General features: G+C 34.7%; 4 protein-coding genes across 4 annotated transcripts; all 4 read left to right on the forward strand.

Annotated features, from left to right (window-relative positions):
* Positions 1-3817: 3817 nt before the first annotated feature.
* On the forward strand, positions 3818-7383 carry LOC110229079 (zinc finger CCCH domain-containing protein 30). The gene is made up of 2 exons (XM_021027917.1): positions 3818-4137; positions 4782-7383. Exon 2 carries the CDS (start codon positions 4805-4807, stop codon positions 6953-6955), a length of 2151 nt encoding a protein of 716 aa, XP_020883576.1. The 5' UTR covers positions 3818-4137; positions 4782-4804; the 3' UTR covers positions 6956-7383.
* A 1801-nt stretch (positions 7384-9184) lies between these two features.
* On the forward strand, positions 9185-12170 carry LOC9316025 (mitogen-activated protein kinase kinase kinase 3). Its single transcript, XM_021027161.1, has one exon. It carries the CDS (start codon positions 10911-10913, stop codon positions 12027-12029), a length of 1119 nt encoding a protein of 372 aa, XP_020882820.1. The 5' UTR covers positions 9185-10910; the 3' UTR covers positions 12030-12170.
* A 1480-nt stretch (positions 12171-13650) lies between these two features.
* On the forward strand, positions 13651-14841 carry LOC9316026 (mitogen-activated protein kinase kinase 1). The gene has a single exon (XM_002879913.2). The coding sequence runs from the start codon at positions 13750-13752 to the stop codon at positions 14704-14706; it is 957 nt and encodes a 318-aa protein (XP_002879959.1). The 5' UTR covers positions 13651-13749; the 3' UTR covers positions 14707-14841.
* A 129-nt stretch (positions 14842-14970) lies between these two features.
* LOC9316027 (mitogen-activated protein kinase kinase kinase 1) lies at positions 14971-16592 on the forward strand. The gene is given in 2 exon segments (XM_021029362.1): positions 14971-16054; positions 16057-16592. Coding segments are annotated over 2 exon segments (1113 nt in total). The 5' UTR covers positions 14971-15111; the 3' UTR covers positions 16227-16592.
* The last annotated feature ends 3196 nt before the right edge of the window (positions 16593-19788 follow it).

Genomic DNA, 19788 nt, shown 5'->3' on the forward strand with positions numbered 1-19788 from the left:
TTTTTAGTTTAGTTTTGAAATTACTGAACCTAACTAATTATAAAAATCAAGGCATTGAATATATATACAAAATATTTTTATATTGAATATTGTATATATTTTTTTAATTATACAATATTATAAATGATTCAATAACATAATTTTCTAAATATTAAAAAACTAAAATTTTGTTTTTTTAATATTTATGTTGGTCAACGCCGGTCAAACTGGTCAATGCCGGATTCCGGCGAAAAGTGTACCGGAAAAAAATGTTCGTGATGTTGGCGACATGACTACATATAGTTCGTATATGTGGGCATGCGATACATATAGTTTGTGTAGTTAGGGATACATTTTTAAACTTCGGATGTATGGCCATGTATTGTAGCATACTTCGTGTAGTTAGATATCTTTTTTCCTTTCTTTTACTATAAATAGGAACGAGAATTTATAGCATATTAAAAATAGAGTTCTCCCCATATTGCTACTTGTGAGAAGATTCATTGTGTTAAGTTTTTTTTTTTTTTATTAACAATCTTGTGAGTGTGATGATTGGTCATTAATTAATGTCGGACTCGTTCTACTATCTTGTTATCCACATGACATGATCCAAAAGTTATCTCGTGCATGAGGATAATGCTTTTCTTATTTTATATACTTTTATTTCCTTATCTGTTATAAATATATTAATGGATGCATCAGCACCATAATGGTGACAAACGAATATTATCACTAATAATGATTAGTGGGGTGAGTGAAGCCTCGCTAGTGTTTTCCTCCGACGGGACGAGGGCTTCAGGTTGTCAAAACTCGAGCAATAATTATGTATGATTAACTAGAAAAATTTAAGTTAATTAAGTTTTAACACTATAATTAATAAACAAATTTGCCGACATAATTTTGTTTAATTTAGCCGACATGAGAAGAAAAAATAGAATTACAACACTAGTATTTTTTGTTCATCATTACAGAATTATAAACTAAATACATTTGAACTTGAGTAGAAAGCTGTTCCAAGGTAAAACAACTTCAACAGAGATCTTAGAACAACATTATTGGTGGTATGCTAATTTTGGCTCTTAGCATTAGTTTAATATTAAATTTGTAAAGTTTAGAGTTGAAAAATTGTTTATTGGTTTTAAATTTTTATGTGTCTTTAATGATAAGTTCTTAACTTGTGATTCTTTAAAAAATATTAATTTTAAAATTAAATTAAATTAACAAATTTAGTTTAGAAAACTTCATAATTATTGCAAATGAAAATCAGTTACGGATTTTTCAGATAGAGAAGTTTAGGATCCAATAGGGTAAATAAAAAATCGGTTCGGTTTCCGTTCGGGTCCTTTTGGATTCGGATCGGTTCGGATATTGATTTTTTGAACCACTAAATACCTGCTATATAAATGTTTAGGTAAATTGTCGGGTTTTCGGTAAATATCCAGGTTTTTGGGTAAATACCCGATTTTTCGTGTAAATATTCGAGTTTTCGGTTAAAAATTCAAATTTCGAGTAAAATTTTTTGTTTTCGAATAAAACATTCGGGTATATTCGGGTTCGGATTCGGGTTCAGATTTTCGAATATATGAGTTTAGGACTCAATAGGATAAATCTAAATTTCCGGGTTCGGGTTTGGGTTGAATTCTTCGGATTCTCCAAAAGAAGAAAATAGAGAAATGTTAAGAATTAATTCTAAGAACGGGTTATATAACTCTTATTTAAGAGCTGCTTTTTAAGATTTAATTAATTATTTATTTAATTTTTATAAAAATTAATGTTAAGAATTTCTTAAAAACCCTGTAATGGAAATGGTCGCAACAATTTTGTTTCTTTTATTGATGAATATCTTTAATTTAGTATTAAAAATTTAAGAAAGACGCCCCATTTTCACTAATGGAGGTCGTCAGTGAGACTATATATATTGTTTTAAAAATTTTAATCAATTAATTTGACTGTATAAATGCATAAATTGGATTTAAATCCTACTTATACTGATGCTTGTTAATTGTTTTAGCCACGGGACTAAAATTCCACTGTTGATCTCTATTTACAGTATTAATCTTCTATTTCTTTAATCTTTTTAAATATTAGCAGTCGTTGATTTCAAATTCAATTATTTTTTATGGATTCGGGTTCAATTATTTTATTATAAATTCATAGATTTTGCATATACTGTTTGAGGTACAGTACAAAAACAAACCGGTTTCTAGTTTTTACTGTTGGTTTCGATGGACCCCTTTAGACATTTTAATCAGGAGAACAGATTTGCTGTGGATTAGAGAAAATTATTCTAAATTAACTTTTGAGATTCTTCATGTTAAAAACAAAAAAAAACTGTAATTCAATTATAACTAAATACTTCCAAGGATCATAAATTCATAATTATAGTATAAATGATGGTTTAACAAAAATAAATAAATATAATAATGATATTCTTTGGTTAGTTAGTTTTTTATACCGTATTGTTCTTCTTTTTTTTTTTTTGGGCAAATACCGTATTGTTCTTCTTGACGTGAATAATCAGTGAAGTTTTTCAATATACAATAATGAAACTACTATTTCTTCTCAACTTCGTTAAAACCTTTTTTCATGGGTTTTGGATTTGGACGGAAGTTTTAACGAAATTGAGAAGTTATTCCAGATTGATGATTTTTTTTGGTAATTATAAATTAATATTTAGAACCTAATTAGTAATTTTTTTGAAAAAAAAGGTGGGATTTTAAAAAACAAAGAAAAACGCCAGAAAATAATTTTTTTACATCTGGAAATTATGGTATAATGGGAAATCTAACCATGTAATAGCATATATATTTTAATCCACTCTTTAACTTTTTAGGTTATTGGAAATTTGGTGCAGTTTAATAATTGCCTATAGTTTTCAAAAATATCTATTAATCCATTAGGCCCACATTCTTATTTCTCTCATGGTTTATGATTGACTCTACAATTAAACTGGAATTATATAAAATGTGTCACGTCCGTTCCCCGTACGCTTGGTGGACGCCAGTTACCCTTCTTAAATATCGTTTAATAATCCCTCTCAATTACGCCACTCACAGGCTACCGGTTGCTCCCGTTTACTTTCTCTTACCATCAGCCATCCGTACTACCGGGTTCACCGGTAAACCCGGTACAATCATAAAGCTCGCGTCCATTGAAAAATCCCCTGTCTTATTGTGCTCATTGGTCAATGTTTTTGTCCCACGTGTCTCCTCAGCCAAAGATAAAAGGGGTAAAAACGACTTCTCGTAAAGTTCCGATAAGGGCAATTTGGGAAATTTTGGAAAAACCTGATGAAGAAAGCAGAGCGTCGTCTCTAGAGATTTCTCCTGTAACGGGGATATAGCCGAAAAGGTGAATATCCAATCACGTGTCGCCACGTAGGAAAATAGGCTTTTAATTACGATGTAACTGGACTCACTAGATTGCTAACCCCTTATTTTAGGAAGTTGTATTAAGTGGAAATTACTGGAGAATTTGACCAAGGACAAAAAGCTTAATAGGATACATGCGTGTCCACTTCCGATGTCAGCCAACCATAACCTGCCAAATCAGCCGATGGAAGACGAAATGACGCATTTACCCTTGTATTCTTCTGTCTAGTTATGACGTGGACAGTTCCTATTGGTTGAGGTTATTTAAAATTCGTAAAACGGGTAGGAGTTAGAATAAGATCTCATAGTAGCGCTTGTCTTTTTCTTTTGTTTACTTGTTTTTTTATTAAATATTAGTTTAAATAGCTTTCCCTATTGGATAGCGAAATTTATTAAATTTCATTAAACGAAAACGAAGTGTCGAAAAATGTTTTTTCTCAGAAAAATAAAATTAATTAATTTTTGGGGGTGTAAATACTTTTCTAGTGAGATCTGAGCTTGGGAAATGGAGATTGTAGAAGAACAAGCTCCTCTCACCATTTCTTCTTCTCTCTAAAAAAAAGAGACTTCACCGATTCTTTTTATTATTCCTTCCCAGATTTTCTCGGGAAAATTAATTCTTTTCCTCCTCTTTCTTCTCACTTGTTGTTCCTTAACACTCCCTTCTTTTTCTTCTTCTAGATCTACTATAAACTGATTTCATTTCAGGATTAAACCATCCAAGTCTTCGGCAAGATATGGGTTTGTTCGTGTTCTATTAAACTTGTTTCAATCGAGAATTAAAAAGGTGAGATTTGTCGATCATCGGAGGCCTCTAATGCAAGAACCAATCTTTTTTTTAATATCGTTTGGTTTTTGATCGTCTCAAGATTTTATTTTTGGTTCTATCTGAATCTAAAGCTTCTCCCTTTCTATGTTCGTTTTAATCTCTGTGGATATTTGACAAAAAAAACAACGTCAAATAACATGCAACAAAGATCTATTTGTGTTTTCTCCTCTATTTGCCTATTTGACTTTGTTTTTATGAAAAAAAGATTCGATGAAGATTTTATTTGGGATTTTCTGATCGGATTTTCTGCTTGTTATTAGTTTTTTGTTCTATTTTTAGAAGTAGCGTCTTTACAAATCATCCTGATTCTTAATTGAAATCTGTTTGACTTATTGGTTTTCACAAAAACGGTTGATTTTGGGAATCGTTAAGACGTGGTCTTGTTTTCAGACAAAACCCCCCTCTTCTTGTCTGAAAGTGACTTTAGCTGAGATTTATCTTAACTTGAGTATTCCGATCTAGTTTCTGCAAACCAATGGATAAGAGAATCAGAAAAGATTCTCTTTTAGTTTTCAATATATCTTATGAACGATTTATTAGTTCTTTTAATATGTAAGTGATCTTTTTGATTGAATTTGTGATTCTTTTGATGATGTTTACAGAATCCGATTCCACAGATGGAACTATGTGCTGTGGATCAGACCGATTAAACCAGATCGTGTCATCAAGTTCTTCGTTGTCAATTTTTTTCGAGGATAACAATCTTGTTACCTACACAGACATGAATCACTTAACAGTCGAAACAGAGGATACGTTTGCGAGCTTGCTTGAGCTCGCAGCTAACAACGATGTGGAAGGTGTAAGGCTTTCTATTGAGAGAGATCCTTCTTGTGTAGACGAAGCTGGTCTCTGGTACGGTCGTCAAAAAGGTTCTAAAGCTATGGTTAATGATCAGAGGACTCCGTTGATGGTTGCTGCTACTTATGGAAGCATTGATGTGATCAAGCTTATTGTTTCTTTGACTGATGCTAGCGTGAACCGCGCTTGTGGGAATGATCAGACTACTGCTCTACACTGCGCTGCTTCTGGAGGAGCTGTGAATGCTATCCAAGTTGTTAAGCTGCTTCTTGCAGCTGGAGCAGATTTGAATCTGTTGGATGCTGAAGGTCAACGAGCTGGTGATGTTATTGTTGTTCCTCCTAAGCTTGAAGGTGTGAAGCTGATGCTTCAGGAGCTTCTTTCTGCTGATGGATCATCGTCTGCGGAACGGAATTTACGGGTTGTGACGAATGTTCCTAATAGAAGCTCTTCTCCATCTCATTCTCCTACTGGAGAGAATGGCGGACCGGGGTCTGGTTCACCGCTCGGTTCTCCTTTTAAGCTGAAATCGACTGATTTCAAGAAAGAGTATCCAGTTGACCCGTCTTTACCGGATATCAAGAATAGTATCTATGCGACTGATGAGTTCAGAATGTATTCCTTCAAGGTCCGGCCTTGCTCGCGTGCTTATTCGCATGATTGGACTGAGTGTCCTTTTGTCCACCCGGGCGAAAACGCGAGAAGAAGAGACCCGAGGAAGTTCCATTACAGCTGTGTTCCTTGCCCGGATTTTAGGAAAGGAGCTTGTAGGCGAGGAGATATGTGTGAGTATGCGCACGGTGTGTTCGAATGTTGGCTTCATCCGGCTCAGTACAGGACCCGTCTTTGTAAAGACGGAACAGGCTGTGCTCGGCGTGTTTGTTTCTTTGCGCATACACCCGAGGAGCTTCGACCTTTGTACGCATCAACTGGTTCAGCGGTTCCTTCACCTCGATCGAATGCTGATTATGCAGCTGCTTTGAGTCTCCTTCCTGGTTCTCCATCAGGAGTCTCTGTCATGTCCCCGCTTTCGCCATCAGCAGCGGGAAACGGGATGTCTCATTCGAATATGGCTTGGCCGCAACCGAATGTCCCTGCGTTGCACTTACCTGGAAGTAATCTACAGTCAAGCAGGCTAAGGTCTTCTCTTAATGCAAGAGATATCCCGACGGATGAGTTCAATATGTTAGCGGATTACGAGCAGCAGCAACTCCTCAACGAATATTCCAATTCTCTGAGCCGTTCTGGTCGGATGAAATCAATGCCTCCTTCAAATCTCGAAGATCTTTTCTCAGCAGAAGGCTCCTCGTCTCCCCGGTTCACTGATTCTGCTTTAGCTTCCGCGGTGTTCTCGCCTACACACAAATCAGCTGTCTTCAACCAGTTCCAACAACAGCAACAGCAGCAGCAGAGCATGTTGTCTCCAATCAACACAAGCTTTTCTTCACCAAAGAGTGTTGATCACTCATTGTTTTCGGGTGGAGGAAGAATGTCTCCTAGGAATGTGGTTGAGCCAATTTCACCCATGAGTTCTCGTGTTTCCATGTTGGCTCAGTGCGTGAAGCAACAGCAACAACAACAACAACAGCAGCAGCAGCAGCAACAACATCAGTTCCGTAGCCTTAGCTCCAGAGAGCTCAGAACAAACTCAAGCCCAATAGTTGGTTCACCGGTAAACAACAACTCATGGTCATCAAAATGGGGATCTTCAAATGGTCAACCGGATTGGGGGATGAGCTCAGAGGCGCTTGGTAAGTTGAGATCTTCGTCATCGTTTGATGGTGATGAGCCTGATGTGTCATGGGTCCAGTCATTGGTGAAGGAGTCTCCAACAGAAGCCAAAGAGAAAGCAGCAACATCTTCCTCAGGGGAACACGTGAAGCAGCCAAACCCGGTTGAACCGGTAATGGATCATGCTGGGCTAGAAGCTTGGATTGAGCAAATGCAGCTCGATCAGCTTGTGGCTCAGCAGAATTGAGAGACCAAACCAAAGAATCACGTGTTCTTGTCTGGTCTCTCTATGTGGTAGATAAAAACCTCTTTTTTACAGGTGGTGGTGGTGGTAATAGAAGGGTAACAAGATTAACAAAGAAGAGAAGAGAAGAAAGAAGTTTTCTTTGTTTTTGGTCAATTAATTTTCACAAAAAAAAACAGTTTTTTTTTAGAGAAGAGAAGGGAACAATACAAGAAAAAGGCTTATGGGGAAGAAAGGAGATGAAACAAAACCTTCTTGGTTTTCTTTCTCCCATTTTCAATTTTTTTTAGGATTTCTTTCTCCCATTATCATTATTATTATTATTGTTATTAATATTATTATTTTTTATATTATTATTGTTATGACTGTTTGTTATCGTTTGTTATAATGAGTACCCTGAAATTAATTTCAATAATCTTTTAAAAAAAAAAGTTTCTCAGTATCTGTTTTGTATTATTTTCATTATGTGTTTGTGGGAGAAGTACGAGGAGCATTAAAAACAAATTCTTGTGAGACATGTGTCTATTTTAATTATTAAATGCCTCACTAACTAATTATTTATGTGGCATTAGTTCAATAATCAAATAAATATTGTTTGGGTAGAACTGAGTGGGGGCTAATCCATAAAGGATTAATTTTTGGATTTCTTAGAGATGTGGATGTGGTTTATGGGGCAGGTGACAGTGATATCATATATCTTTAAATGTAATATAACAAAGATTCTTAAGTAAGTTCTTTACTTTTTGTCAATTCTTGATGAATTGATCAACCACATTTTTCCCTTTTTTAAATGCTTTGGAATATGCAAATTTAGCTTTGTGTTGAGATGGTGGCCTGGTGGGTTGATTTAATATCCACTTAATTCTTTTAATTGTTTACGTTAATCTAAATCCGATTTTTAATATTTTTATCTCCTTGGTGCAACCAATTTTAATCCTCGAGCTCACGTGACAGTTCTCTTTGGACTCTTTCTTAGCATTATTCTTTGATCAGGAAATGAAAAAACAAACCAAGATTAGTGCGAACATGTTTATTCATTCTCTGTTCAATTATTTTGTCTTCTTTTGCTAGAGGGTATAGTCCAATAATATGATATTTAAGTTGTTCTTTCTTTATCGGTAATACTTTTTTGTTATAAATTTAACTAAAGAGAGCAAATGCATTTGAGAAAAGAAAAAAAAATAGGTGATCGTCACCTTTCAGTGATCAAACTTTCGGTGCATATGTTTGTTCTTGAGTGATTTTCTTTATCACCTTTTATATTTCCATTAATATTTTAATTTACCAAAAGCTTGGCGGTGATGTGATCAAACACAAAATCACAAGACTTATGCCGAGTATCTTATTCAAGATAACACCAAACCTATTGAGCATATATTATACGCAAGAATAAAAATTTCATATATTTATATGAATTTATTCATCAATTTATACCTTTTAAAATATTATTTTTGGTTTTAAATTTAAAAGAAAAGAAAAAGTTGATTGCGACGCAACTTTAATCAAAACCAAACAGAAAGAAAAAGAAGCATAAACAGAAAAAGTAGGGTGAAGAAAAAAGCATAGCAGAAGCTAGGAAATTCATTCCTTCTCCCCTCTTCTAATTATTCTCTTTATTATTCCCAAAAAAGTCTTAAAATTTCACTTTGTTGTTATTCGTTCACAATGTTAATACCAAAATTTCTACCAGCAAAATCTACTTTACCAAAAAGTTTAAGGTTTTTGATATTGTCTTTTTAGGTTCGGAACGAGCTAATAAAAACATAAATAAAAGGGATGGATCACCCACCTCTAAACCAATTGAAGTGTGTTTAGAACAAAAAATGAAGATCCATAAGACCAATTTAAAACACAAATTTTTTTAGCAATTTAAACACAAAATTATGGTAGTGTGCTTTAGCTCTTTAAAGATTCATACATAAGAAAACGTAATGAAGATCCATTAACTCTTTAAAAGTCCATACATATGTTAGTGGGCTTTAGCTCGTGGGCTAGATACGGTTACAAAAGACCAAATAAAAAAACATGCCGGAAAATGATATCTGAGTCAGACGGTTTACCGTAAAATAAATGAAATAGCAAAAACACATATATGGAAATTTTGACCAGGTAAAAATATGGATGGAAACGCGTAAATGACTCAAAGCCACTACAGTAAAATAAAAATTCAACGGTGAGGTTTCTACATTAGTTATGTAATTTCTTTGGCCAAAAAAAAAAAAAAAAAGTTATGTAATTTCTAAGATTTTGGAACAAATCGATTTCTAATATTAAACTTTCTTAAAAATAGCTTAACTACATCCCGTATAAATCCCCATAAACACCATCCAATTATCCTCAGACCTGCGAGAAACAAAAACAAAAAAAGTAAACAAAACTACCAAAAAAAAAAACAGAAAAAAAACCTTTCAGGTCTCAACTAGCAATGGAGATGAAGAAGATTGCCTGCGGAGTCGTTTTCGCTGCTGCTTCCATGACTGCCGTCATGGCTGCAGATGTTGGAGCTCCGGCACCAGGACCCGCCGCCAGCGGAGCCTCTATAGCCGTTCCGGCTCTTGGCTCTTTGGTTGGAGCTTCCCTTGTGTCTCTCTTCGCCTACTACTTGAACTAAGCTTATATTTAAAGAAAAAAGAAGAAATATTGATGTCTCTGTCAATTTTTACAATGTCCAATTTTGTGTGTGTTGTTTAGACAGGCAAAGTGAATAAAACGAAAGAGAAAACAATTTGATAATGGTCAGACATGTTTTTATGTAAAATGCTGATTAATAAATATATGTATGTGCATGTTTTCTCTTTTTCATATATTTTTCTTATATTACCAGTTTACCGGCATATGTTGGTTACTATATGATATGCACCAAATTAGGAGCTAAAATAAATGCATACGGAGAAACATTTCAATCATCATCATTAAAAATCATCACATCGGATCCCTTGAGTACCACGGTGTGCGCGTCCACAGCAGAAATATCATTTTCCCATGTTCAACCACATCAGCGATTTGGTTGTTTGGAGTTGACATTAAAGTCGCTTTTTGTATCTTTGAACGAGTCGTTTCAAAATCGATATCAAACTCTTATCGACGAAGTCTCGGGTTTCACTGTGATTTGCTTGTTCTGTAGTCAAAATCTTCCTGAAAATTGTTAAGATGTTTTGGTGAAGAAGGAAAAAGCATGAAGTCAACGAACGACAGAACATGTTTATGATCAATTTATTACTTGAAGAGGTAATTGCGATTAATGATGATGCTAATTCAAATCTTATGGCGACATTACAGAGTTATGCTTGATGACAGTGTCGTGCTTATCAAGAAATGGGCCTATGGAGGATCAATTTACTCTGAGAAGATGTACCGCGGTCTAGCGGTTTCATCATGGTGAGTGATGTTGCCTAGAATTCTCGCTTACCCGGTTCTAGTTTGCTGGGTGACTGAAGGTATCCGACAAAAGTATAGGACTTTTAAAACAAGCGTATCACTTGTTAAATATATGACAATTCATAATCATAAACTACTGGTCTTTTGATTTCAATCTTATTAATGGTTCAACTTTCAAAGAATTGGCAAGCAAGAAAATGTAATGTTGATTTATGTCTCCTTACGTCAGTATAGCCTTGGTAGTTAGTTCTCTTAATTAGCGATAAGTATTGTCAACAGCTATACCTTTTTTAATTCCAATTTTGACAACTAAAGTTTTGTAGGCTTTACAGAAAAAAAAAGGAAATTGTTATTTCCTTTTGTAAATTAAAATTGGAAAAAAATGTATTGAGGTTACTTATGTCCTAATATTATTTGAAGTTACTTATCTCTTAAAGAAAAAAAGGAAAATTTTCTGTATATATAGGATCACTCTTCTTCACCAAATTATTTTGATTCTCAGATTTCAAGTACGTGACCTAGGTCTTTTTCTTAACTTGGTGCCAAAGAAATCAGAGAATCGATAATATATTCCATTGCAATGGTACCACCAGAGCTAGAATTCAAAAAGTATCTCGGAAAGGGTTCCTATGGTTCGGTGAGTCTCTTCAAGTATTCGAAACCACACACGACTCTCTACACCGCGGTGAAGACTTGCAACTATAAAAACGCCGAGTCTCTCCAGAAAGAGTTTGAAATCTTGTCCCAATTCAAGGGTTGTTCGAGAATCGTCCAGTGCTATGAAAACAGAGTTATAGAGAATCTGGACGTTGAGGGTAACCTAGAGTATATGATGCTTATGGAGTACGCAGCTGGAGGAAGCTTGAGGACTTTCATGGAACGATCCGAAGATAAGAAACTGCCTGATCCTTTGATAAGAGAGTTTACTCGTATGATTCTCGAAGGCTTAGCCACGATTCACGGACAAGGCTATGTCCACTGCGATCTCAAACCCGGAAACATCCTTGTTTTCCCTAAATGCGTCTATAAGAAGGGCGCCTGGAGATCGTCTTATGAATTGAAGATTTCTGATTTTGGGTTGACCAAAAGAGATGGAGACAATAAGTGGTGGCATCCTCATCGCCCGTTCGTGGGAACTGCGATCTATATGTCGCCGGGATCGGTTTCTCATGGCGAGACAGGGAGAGGACTTGATTTATGGTCATTGGGATGTGTGGTGTTGGAGATGTACACTGGAAAGAAACCATGGTGGCATAATAACTATGACTTGGAGGGTCTCAAGAAGTGGTACGCGCCACTGATTCCGAGTGATCTTCCTTGCGATGCTAAACACTTTATCATGGCTTGCTTCACGTTAAATACTGATGAGAGAAAAGACGCGTTGACATTGTTGGAGTATAGCTTCTTGCGTGGAGAGGTTAATAAGATCACAAAGCCTCATGTGAAGAATGAGAATAGGAAGGAAATTTCTCTGACATTGAGGAAAGTTCTGAAGAGGCCATCAAAAGTTACGTCTCTTTTCAAAAGAGCGGGAGAATTGATGAAGATAATCAAGAAGCAGCCAAGACCACCGAGAGCCAATTTGCTTCCTGTTTACCTTTGTTCCCTAGCAGAACCATCTCAAAAGATTTGGTTTTTCATTTATAGTTCTCTTTGTGTTGTATTTATTATCATAATGTTAGTTTGTTTCTTTGGTTGATTGTTAAAGAACAATGACTCTATGCTCGGGAAATTGAGAGATGATGATGGAGAGTGGAACCAAAACAAGTTCAGATACTGATGCGAGGATTAGGATTATTACTAATCAATGGCTTAGTTTACACACTATATATATAATAAGTTATTAAATATCAATAAGCTAATTGACAATTGCTTTGTAGAACTCAACTGAACCGGATCAAATTGTTTATCAAGTCTTGAAAATATATAGAACTTTATTAAATATATGTACTATGTGATAAAAAAAATAGCAAATTCAGATCCGGACCTAAATAGTTATTGATTAAATTTAATTGTTATAAAATTTCTGGATATCTGTTTCATATCCAAGAATAATTTTGAGTTCTATAAATTTGAGTCAAATTTTGACCCGAGGTTCTATTTGATTAATTTCAAATTTTGACCCGAGGTTACAGGATTTATTAATTTTCTTTTCTTTTATAGTCATTCGTATTTATAGTCGAGAAAGTGATACAGTTCTTGATTATTTGTACTCCCTCGAAACTTGTCGTTTTGAGTTAAAATTTTGTTTCATAATAGTTGTCGTTTTAGGTTTTCGATGCAAATGTTTTATGAAAATTCCAGTTTTATCCCTACTGTTTTAATGTTTCGGCTAATGGATTTTTTTATAAAATATATTAATAAAGGGTAAAACAGAAAATTTAATGATTTTCTTAATATGTGTGAGAAAACCTTAAACGACAACTAAAACGAAATGAAGGGAGTAATAAATAATAGTAATAAAAATATTACATTGAATAATGTTGTATGTTAATTTATTAAGAGTCCAAAGTGTAAAACAAATATTGTTAGGCAAAGAACCAATACGAAACCGTCAAAAGAAGGGTATACGTATACTGGACTCTTATAAATTAAAAACAAAATCCATGAAATCCCATAATAGATCCAACAGTTTGGATTCGCTGTTGGTAGGAGCAACGGCAGATCTTATACATTCCTTTTGTTTTTTGTTAAATCACTTTCCTTTTTGTTTAAAAATTTACATAAATTTATTTTTCTCTCGATCGGCAAATTAATGCCATAATGTTTTTTCCCGTTAAATATTGATCTCCAGATATTAAACTTTCTCTAATAAATAACAACTAACAACTTTTTTTTCTTCTTTATAATAACAACTAACATTTATCAAGTAATTCAAAAAATTTCCTGATTACGACTCTTCCTTGGGGTTAATTTCAATTACTGCACTTTTTTCAGATTCTATCTTTCAGGTCAACAGATTTCCAAATTATCAAGAATAAACAAAAAAGCTCAATTAATGATTAATGTTGTTTATTTTATTTTTGTTTGATAATATTAATATTTGATGATTTAGTAGAATATCCTTTAACAAAAAATTAAAAAAAATTGATGATAAGTGTTGTTGTTACCTAGAAAAAAGTAAAAACCACAACAATACTTTTTTGTTATTTCCTTTTTTCCATAGCTCAATTTTCCATTCCGAAAAAAAGGAAATCTTTCTATCTATATCTTCCATGTAAATAAATTAAAAAAAAAAAACAGAAAATAAAAAGGAAATTGTGAATGAAGTTGGTTAGTTCTCGTATTAATTGCTTATATCTATCTGTTTGAGACTTCAATCCCAAGCTATCACAAATTCTCAGATTTCACTTTCACTTAAGGTTTTTCTTAAAAGTTTGTTGCCAAAGCTATCAGAAGAATCAATCGTTCTATTTGCGATGGTGGCGTTGGATTTGGAGTACGAAAGGTATCTGGGAAAAGGTTCGTTTGGTTCGGTGAGTCTTTTCAAGTACAAAGGACGACGCGACGGCGAGACTCTCTACGCCGCCGTGAAAACCTCTGACGACAAAAACGCTAAGTCTCTCCACAAAGAGTTTCAGATCCTGTCTGAATTCAAGGGCTGTTCGAGAATCGTCCAATGCTACGGTAATGGAGTAAAAGAGAGATTTAACAACAAGGGTTACGTAGAGTACAAGATTGCCATGGAGTACGCAGCTGGAGGAAGCTTGAGCAATTTCATGGACCGATTCAAAGACAGGAAATTGCCTGATCCGATGATCAGAGACTTTACTCGTATGCTTCTCGAGGGTTTGGCCACAATTCACAAACACGGCTATGTTCACTGCGATCTCAAACCTGAAAATATCCTTGTTTTCCCTAGTTCTGTCTACAAGAACGGCGCGTGGAGATCGTCTTACGAATTGAAGTTTTCTGATTTCGGGTTGTCGAAAAGAGATGGAGACACTAAGTGGTGGCATCCTCGTCAACCGTTTGCGGGAACACCGATCTATATGTCGCCGGAGTCGATCTCTCACGGTGAGATAGGGAAAGGACTTGATTTATGGTCGTTGGGATGTGTCGTATTGGAGATGTACACTGGAAAGAGACCATGGTGGCATAATAACTATGACTTAGAAGATCTCATGAAGTGTTACGAGCCATTGTTTCCCCGTGATCTTTCTTGCGATGCAAAACTCTTTCTCATGACCTGCTTTGCGGTTGAGCCTGATGAGAGAAAAGACGCATTGACATTGTTGAGGCAAAGCTTCTTGCGTGGAGATGACAATAAGTTCAAAAAGCTTCAGATGAATGTGAAGATTGAAAATCCGGATGATTTCACCCTGCAACTGGAGAAATGTAGACAGATGCTTTCGGAAATTAGGAGTATGTGTTGATTTGAAGTTGATGAGCTCTGCAAAGAGCCCTGGGGACCTAATGTTGTTCTTGGTCAACACTGATATTGATTCATTTACATTTTTATTTATTAGTAGAATCATGTAATAGTTTTTGGTATATCACTGACTCTTATAATAGTTGGTTTGAATGTATTTTCCTTATTTTCCAAGATATTTCCTTATTTTATTTATTTATTTACTAATCAGAAAATTTCCAAAAAAATTTCAGCAAACCAAAATCGTGATCGAATTAGGGCTTCATTTGATTTCTTATTAATCTCGAGTCATTCGTTGTTCTCTAGGGTTTAGTTATAAATTAGGAGTTAGATAACAAAGTAACCAGAGAGATTGATCAGAGCAAAGAAATTTTGAGGGTTTCAGATTTTCATCTTTCAATTGAGAATAATGAAACGAAAAACTTACAGATCACGCGAGAGAGTGATCAGAGAAAAGCAATCGCAAATTATGCCGCCGGAGATGGAGTTGGTGAAGGTTTTGGGAAAGGGTACTTACGGCTCCGTCGAGCTCTTCAGCCACAAACAAAACGACGGATCATTGCTCTACAACGCAGTGAAGATCATGGACTCTGAGAACTACGGTTCTATAGACCAAGAGTTTCGAATTCTGTCGGAACTCAGAGGATGTCCTTGTATCGTGCAATTGTGTGGGAACTCTCTTGTTCAAGGAACCGATTGCAATGGAAGAAAAGTTTACAAGATGTCAATGGAGTATGCAGCTGCTGGTACTTTAACTAATTTCATCCAAAGAAACAGAACAAAGTTGTCAGATTCGGTTATTAAAGACTTTACTCGTATGATTCTAAAAGGATTGGTCTCGATTCATAGTCATGGTTATGTTCATTGTGATCTTAAACCGGACAATATCCTTCTTTTTCCTATTTACGATAAAGAAACGTGGAATTGTTCTTACGAATTGAAGATTTCGGATTTCGGAATATCGACAAGGGCCGGAGACAAATCTGATTGTTGGCGAATCGATGAACCGTGGGTCGGAACGTCTATCTACATGTCTCCGGAGTCAGTCCGCGACGGCACCACCGTTGAGAAAACCCTAGATTTGTGGTCACTTGGTTGCATAGTGTTGGAGATGTATACCGGTAAACGGCCATGGTTAGGGTTTGATAAAGATGTTCAGTCTCTTCTTTTGGATAATAAGGCACCAGAAATTCCAGAGACTGTGCCGTGTGATGCAAGACTGTTTTTGGAGAAGTGTTTCGCAAGAAAACCTGAGGAGAGAGGAACAGCTTCCGAGTTGTTGTTGCATCCGTTTTTCGTCAGAGATGAGAAGATGGTTTCTGCCACCGCCGCCGGAGAGAGGACGGGGATGGTGTGAGGCTCAGAAACCCTCCCCCGATATTGAAAGATATTCCAACGAAGCCACTGAAATTGAAGGTTATTTCACAAAAGCCCCAACAGTTTAAGAAAGTCTCGAACAAACCCCTAAAAGTGAAAATTGTTCCTCCGAGACCCCCAAGATCCGATTTTGTTCCCGTTCAATAGTTTGCAATTTAGAAAATTGCATGTCATGAAATTTATTGATATATATGTTCCAATTCATATGAAATTTATTGGTAATTATTTCTAATTTTACGATTTTTTTTCTGTTTTTCTGTCACTTATTGATAATATTAGAAAAAAGCTCTACTTACTTACATTCGATTAACCAAAATTGATTGTAGCTAGTAGTTGTACAATTTCTTTCAGATTAATAATAGCTTTGTGGATCTCAACAACGAAAGGTTCAAACATATGGGCCGTCACAAAAGGCCAATTCAAGATTCAACCCACCCATAAAGCCTCGTAGTAAAAATGGAATTCCCTATTTTATTTTTTGTTATGCAATCACCAACAGGCAACAACCATAGCTTTTTTGGGTAGAGATCATGATATGTAAATTAACCCTTTCCCGTAGTATTCGAACTCAAGGTCTGGTCAGGTTCTTCCTCAAGAGCTTTCCAAACTCGACTAGTCTAGCTACCTATGTAACCACTATAGGCTAAAATTATAAAACTGGTTTTAGGTTTCTAACCAAAATATACTGAGAGCAACAAAATGATATAAGTATTAAATATATAACTGTTGACAAAAAAAATATATAATTGACTCATTTCCCAGCACGAGGGATATCTAATATTAAAATTAAAAAAATCATATTAAAAAGAAAGAAAATTGACAAGAGGGCCGGAGACATATCACATAATATTAATCTAGAGAAAGTTGCCCACATACATTGTTAAAACCATCATCTGAAAAGATGCTCTCACATACACACATACATATATGTATAGGAATATTCATAAATGGTGGTCCAATTAAAAGAAACAAGACCCATATCAGTTTCAGACAATAATGATAATCACAAACCCACCAAAAGCTTTAGACCTCCCAAAAGCTATAATAATACACATTTCACATTTGTATGTATGTTTATCCTTTTACATTGACATTTCACAGACACATATATACGGTTGAGAGAGCCCATTCTATTCATATGTTGTTGTCACCACCTATAAATTTATCTTACTCATTCAATCATGTTTTTTTTCTTCTTAATGCTTATTTCAACTCTCTCATTTTTTTTCATGGTAAAAGTATTCGCTAAATCTATTAGAAAGGTACCTCTTGGTAAAAACATAGAGTCGGTTAAACGCAAACTTGTTTTCATTTACTAGTGAAAAAATTCATCCTCTTTGTAATGCATATAATGAAGATCACACCGTGAGATATTAATTGATCTTATCATTATTGTACATAAAAAAATTAATCATGAGTTTGGTCATGAGTTCGAGATGAAGTGATGGAGAGTTAAGAGTAGATTGTTTAAAAATGAAAGAGACCGGTGAGCTCTTCATGTTGTTTTTAACTCCACTTGCATTTGTTCTATAGCTTTTAATTTTGGGGTTCCTCTCATTCTTATTTTCTGTTTTCTTCTACTTAAACTAAAATATCTTTCACCATTTATTTTCTATATTACTTTGAAGTTCGGTCCTTATATATAGCTGAACATTGTGAGGTCACATATAACGAAAAGGACAAGATATGCTTGTCCCTCAAAATCTAGACTCTTTTTCTCATCTTTCATATTTATTATCTTTATTATTTATTACTGGCCCAAACATTTCATCAAATTTCATTTCAGAAAAATAAATAAGGAGGGAATTTGCATACATATGTGTATATAAGAGTGGAGGAGTTGAATCCAAGAAATGGATGTGAGGGCAAGAAAGTGAGAGATATGGTCCCCTCAATAAAAGCCATTAAATCTCTGAGCATATGACTGTGACTTTAATGGCAAAGCAAAGAGGTTTGCAATTGCATGATTCAATGAAGAGTTGCTGTTAGGGTTTGGGAGATTTGTGGGCTTTTAAGTGCATGTTTTTTTGTGGGGTTCAAAATGCCATTCATGGGACCCAATTACATTTTAAGAGATTTTAAAAATATTATATTGTGACGCAAGTATATTAGACACTGAATTAAGACTTAGCTTAAGACAAAAAAAAATCAGTGTCCAAGTTTTTTTTTATAGATTTCGATCTTATTTATCACAAAAATTCAGATATCTAACTAAAAGGGACTATTATGATCGAAGAGATTTGACAAAATTTGGTTGTAGAAATTAATTTCCCTTAGATATTTTTCTAAAATATTAGAAGAATACTAAATTTTTTTATCATTAACTATATTACTGATATAAAACTTTCATTTTTCATTTAATTATCATTTAAAACTTTCATATGCATGCCAAGGATCTCTGATAAGTTTAAATTTAAAATCGCATGTTAGGTTTAAAAAGGGTTTACTAATGTGTATTGTTTGTGGAAAAATAAAAGAGATGTGGACTCGTCATGTGAAGTCCAAAATCTGCAAAATTATGTATGTAAATTAATGTACTTTGGGACCAGCATTCGCATGGACATTATTACCATAGTTGAATTTATTTCCTTTCTCACAATAAGCTTTTGATTACTTATATATACCTCACACACGTTATGTGAATCCGTAAGTTTATATATGTGAGGAAGTCACTTACAACGTTAGATTTTATAGGGAATCCGTCTGAAAAAAATTGGAGAAAAAAAAGAAAAAAATTCGCTTACATCATTTAATTTAAAAATTATAAATAACAAAAACTTTATAGGAGAATAGTTTAACTGTTGACCAAAAAAAAAGAATAGTTTATCTATCCACAAATGGATGATCCATATTAGAGTATATAGAACGATAAGAGATGATTCGATACGTACTATATGATGAAACTTTGAATAGTCAGCAATCAGCATTAGTTTACAAGATATTCATATTCATAGGATTGGCTTAGACTGCTTAGTAATTTGATCAACCATTGGATAGGAGGAAATGTTTACCGCTCAAAACAACTAATTAAACGTCATACTCAATTGGGATTTTGGGAATCGTCAAAGAAAAGAAAAAAACGTCAGATTAGGGATTAATGAGTTTTATAGTCCTTAATATTAGCAATATATACATTATTTGTGTGCCATAATCAGGGAATGTATATTGTCAAAATTAATGGTATGGGGCTATGGGCTTTAAAATTGAATTATATCGAAATTTAGAGTGTAGTCGTGTAGGGGATGTGCATTTAGTCAAGTGGTTAAGTCCATTTGATTCCGCCTTTCCCACCGGAGTTCGATTCCACTAAGTCGCGTTACCCCGCGTAGTAGGGATTGACTATGGATCAGGCCTTGTCGATCCAAAGATATATAAAAAAAAAGAGTGTAGTCGTGTAGACGAGCATAAAGGGAATCTATATATAGTTCATGATGAAGAAGACGTGGATATGATTGATCGAGTTGATAAGTATTAACAGATTACATGCATATTGATAATATATGATGTGATCTCTACAAAACAAAGGCTCAATCTTTTAATTTGTTTAACTATCTGGTGATGACATCAACTAGTTGATTATGAGCATCATTAATGAATAATGATCATGTACATGGACCACCTCTCTCTCTCTTTGTGTAAGATCATCTTTGCATCAAAGAGACAAAACATCCAAGAGACTAAAAGTCTGGTCCTTGAGAGAGAAGATAGA

This window comes from Arabidopsis lyrata, assembly GCF_000004255.2.
Source record: "Arabidopsis lyrata subsp. lyrata unplaced genomic scaffold ARALYscaffold_4, whole genome shotgun sequence".
Classification (NCBI taxonomy): domain Eukaryota; kingdom Viridiplantae; phylum Streptophyta; class Magnoliopsida; order Brassicales; family Brassicaceae; genus Arabidopsis; species Arabidopsis lyrata.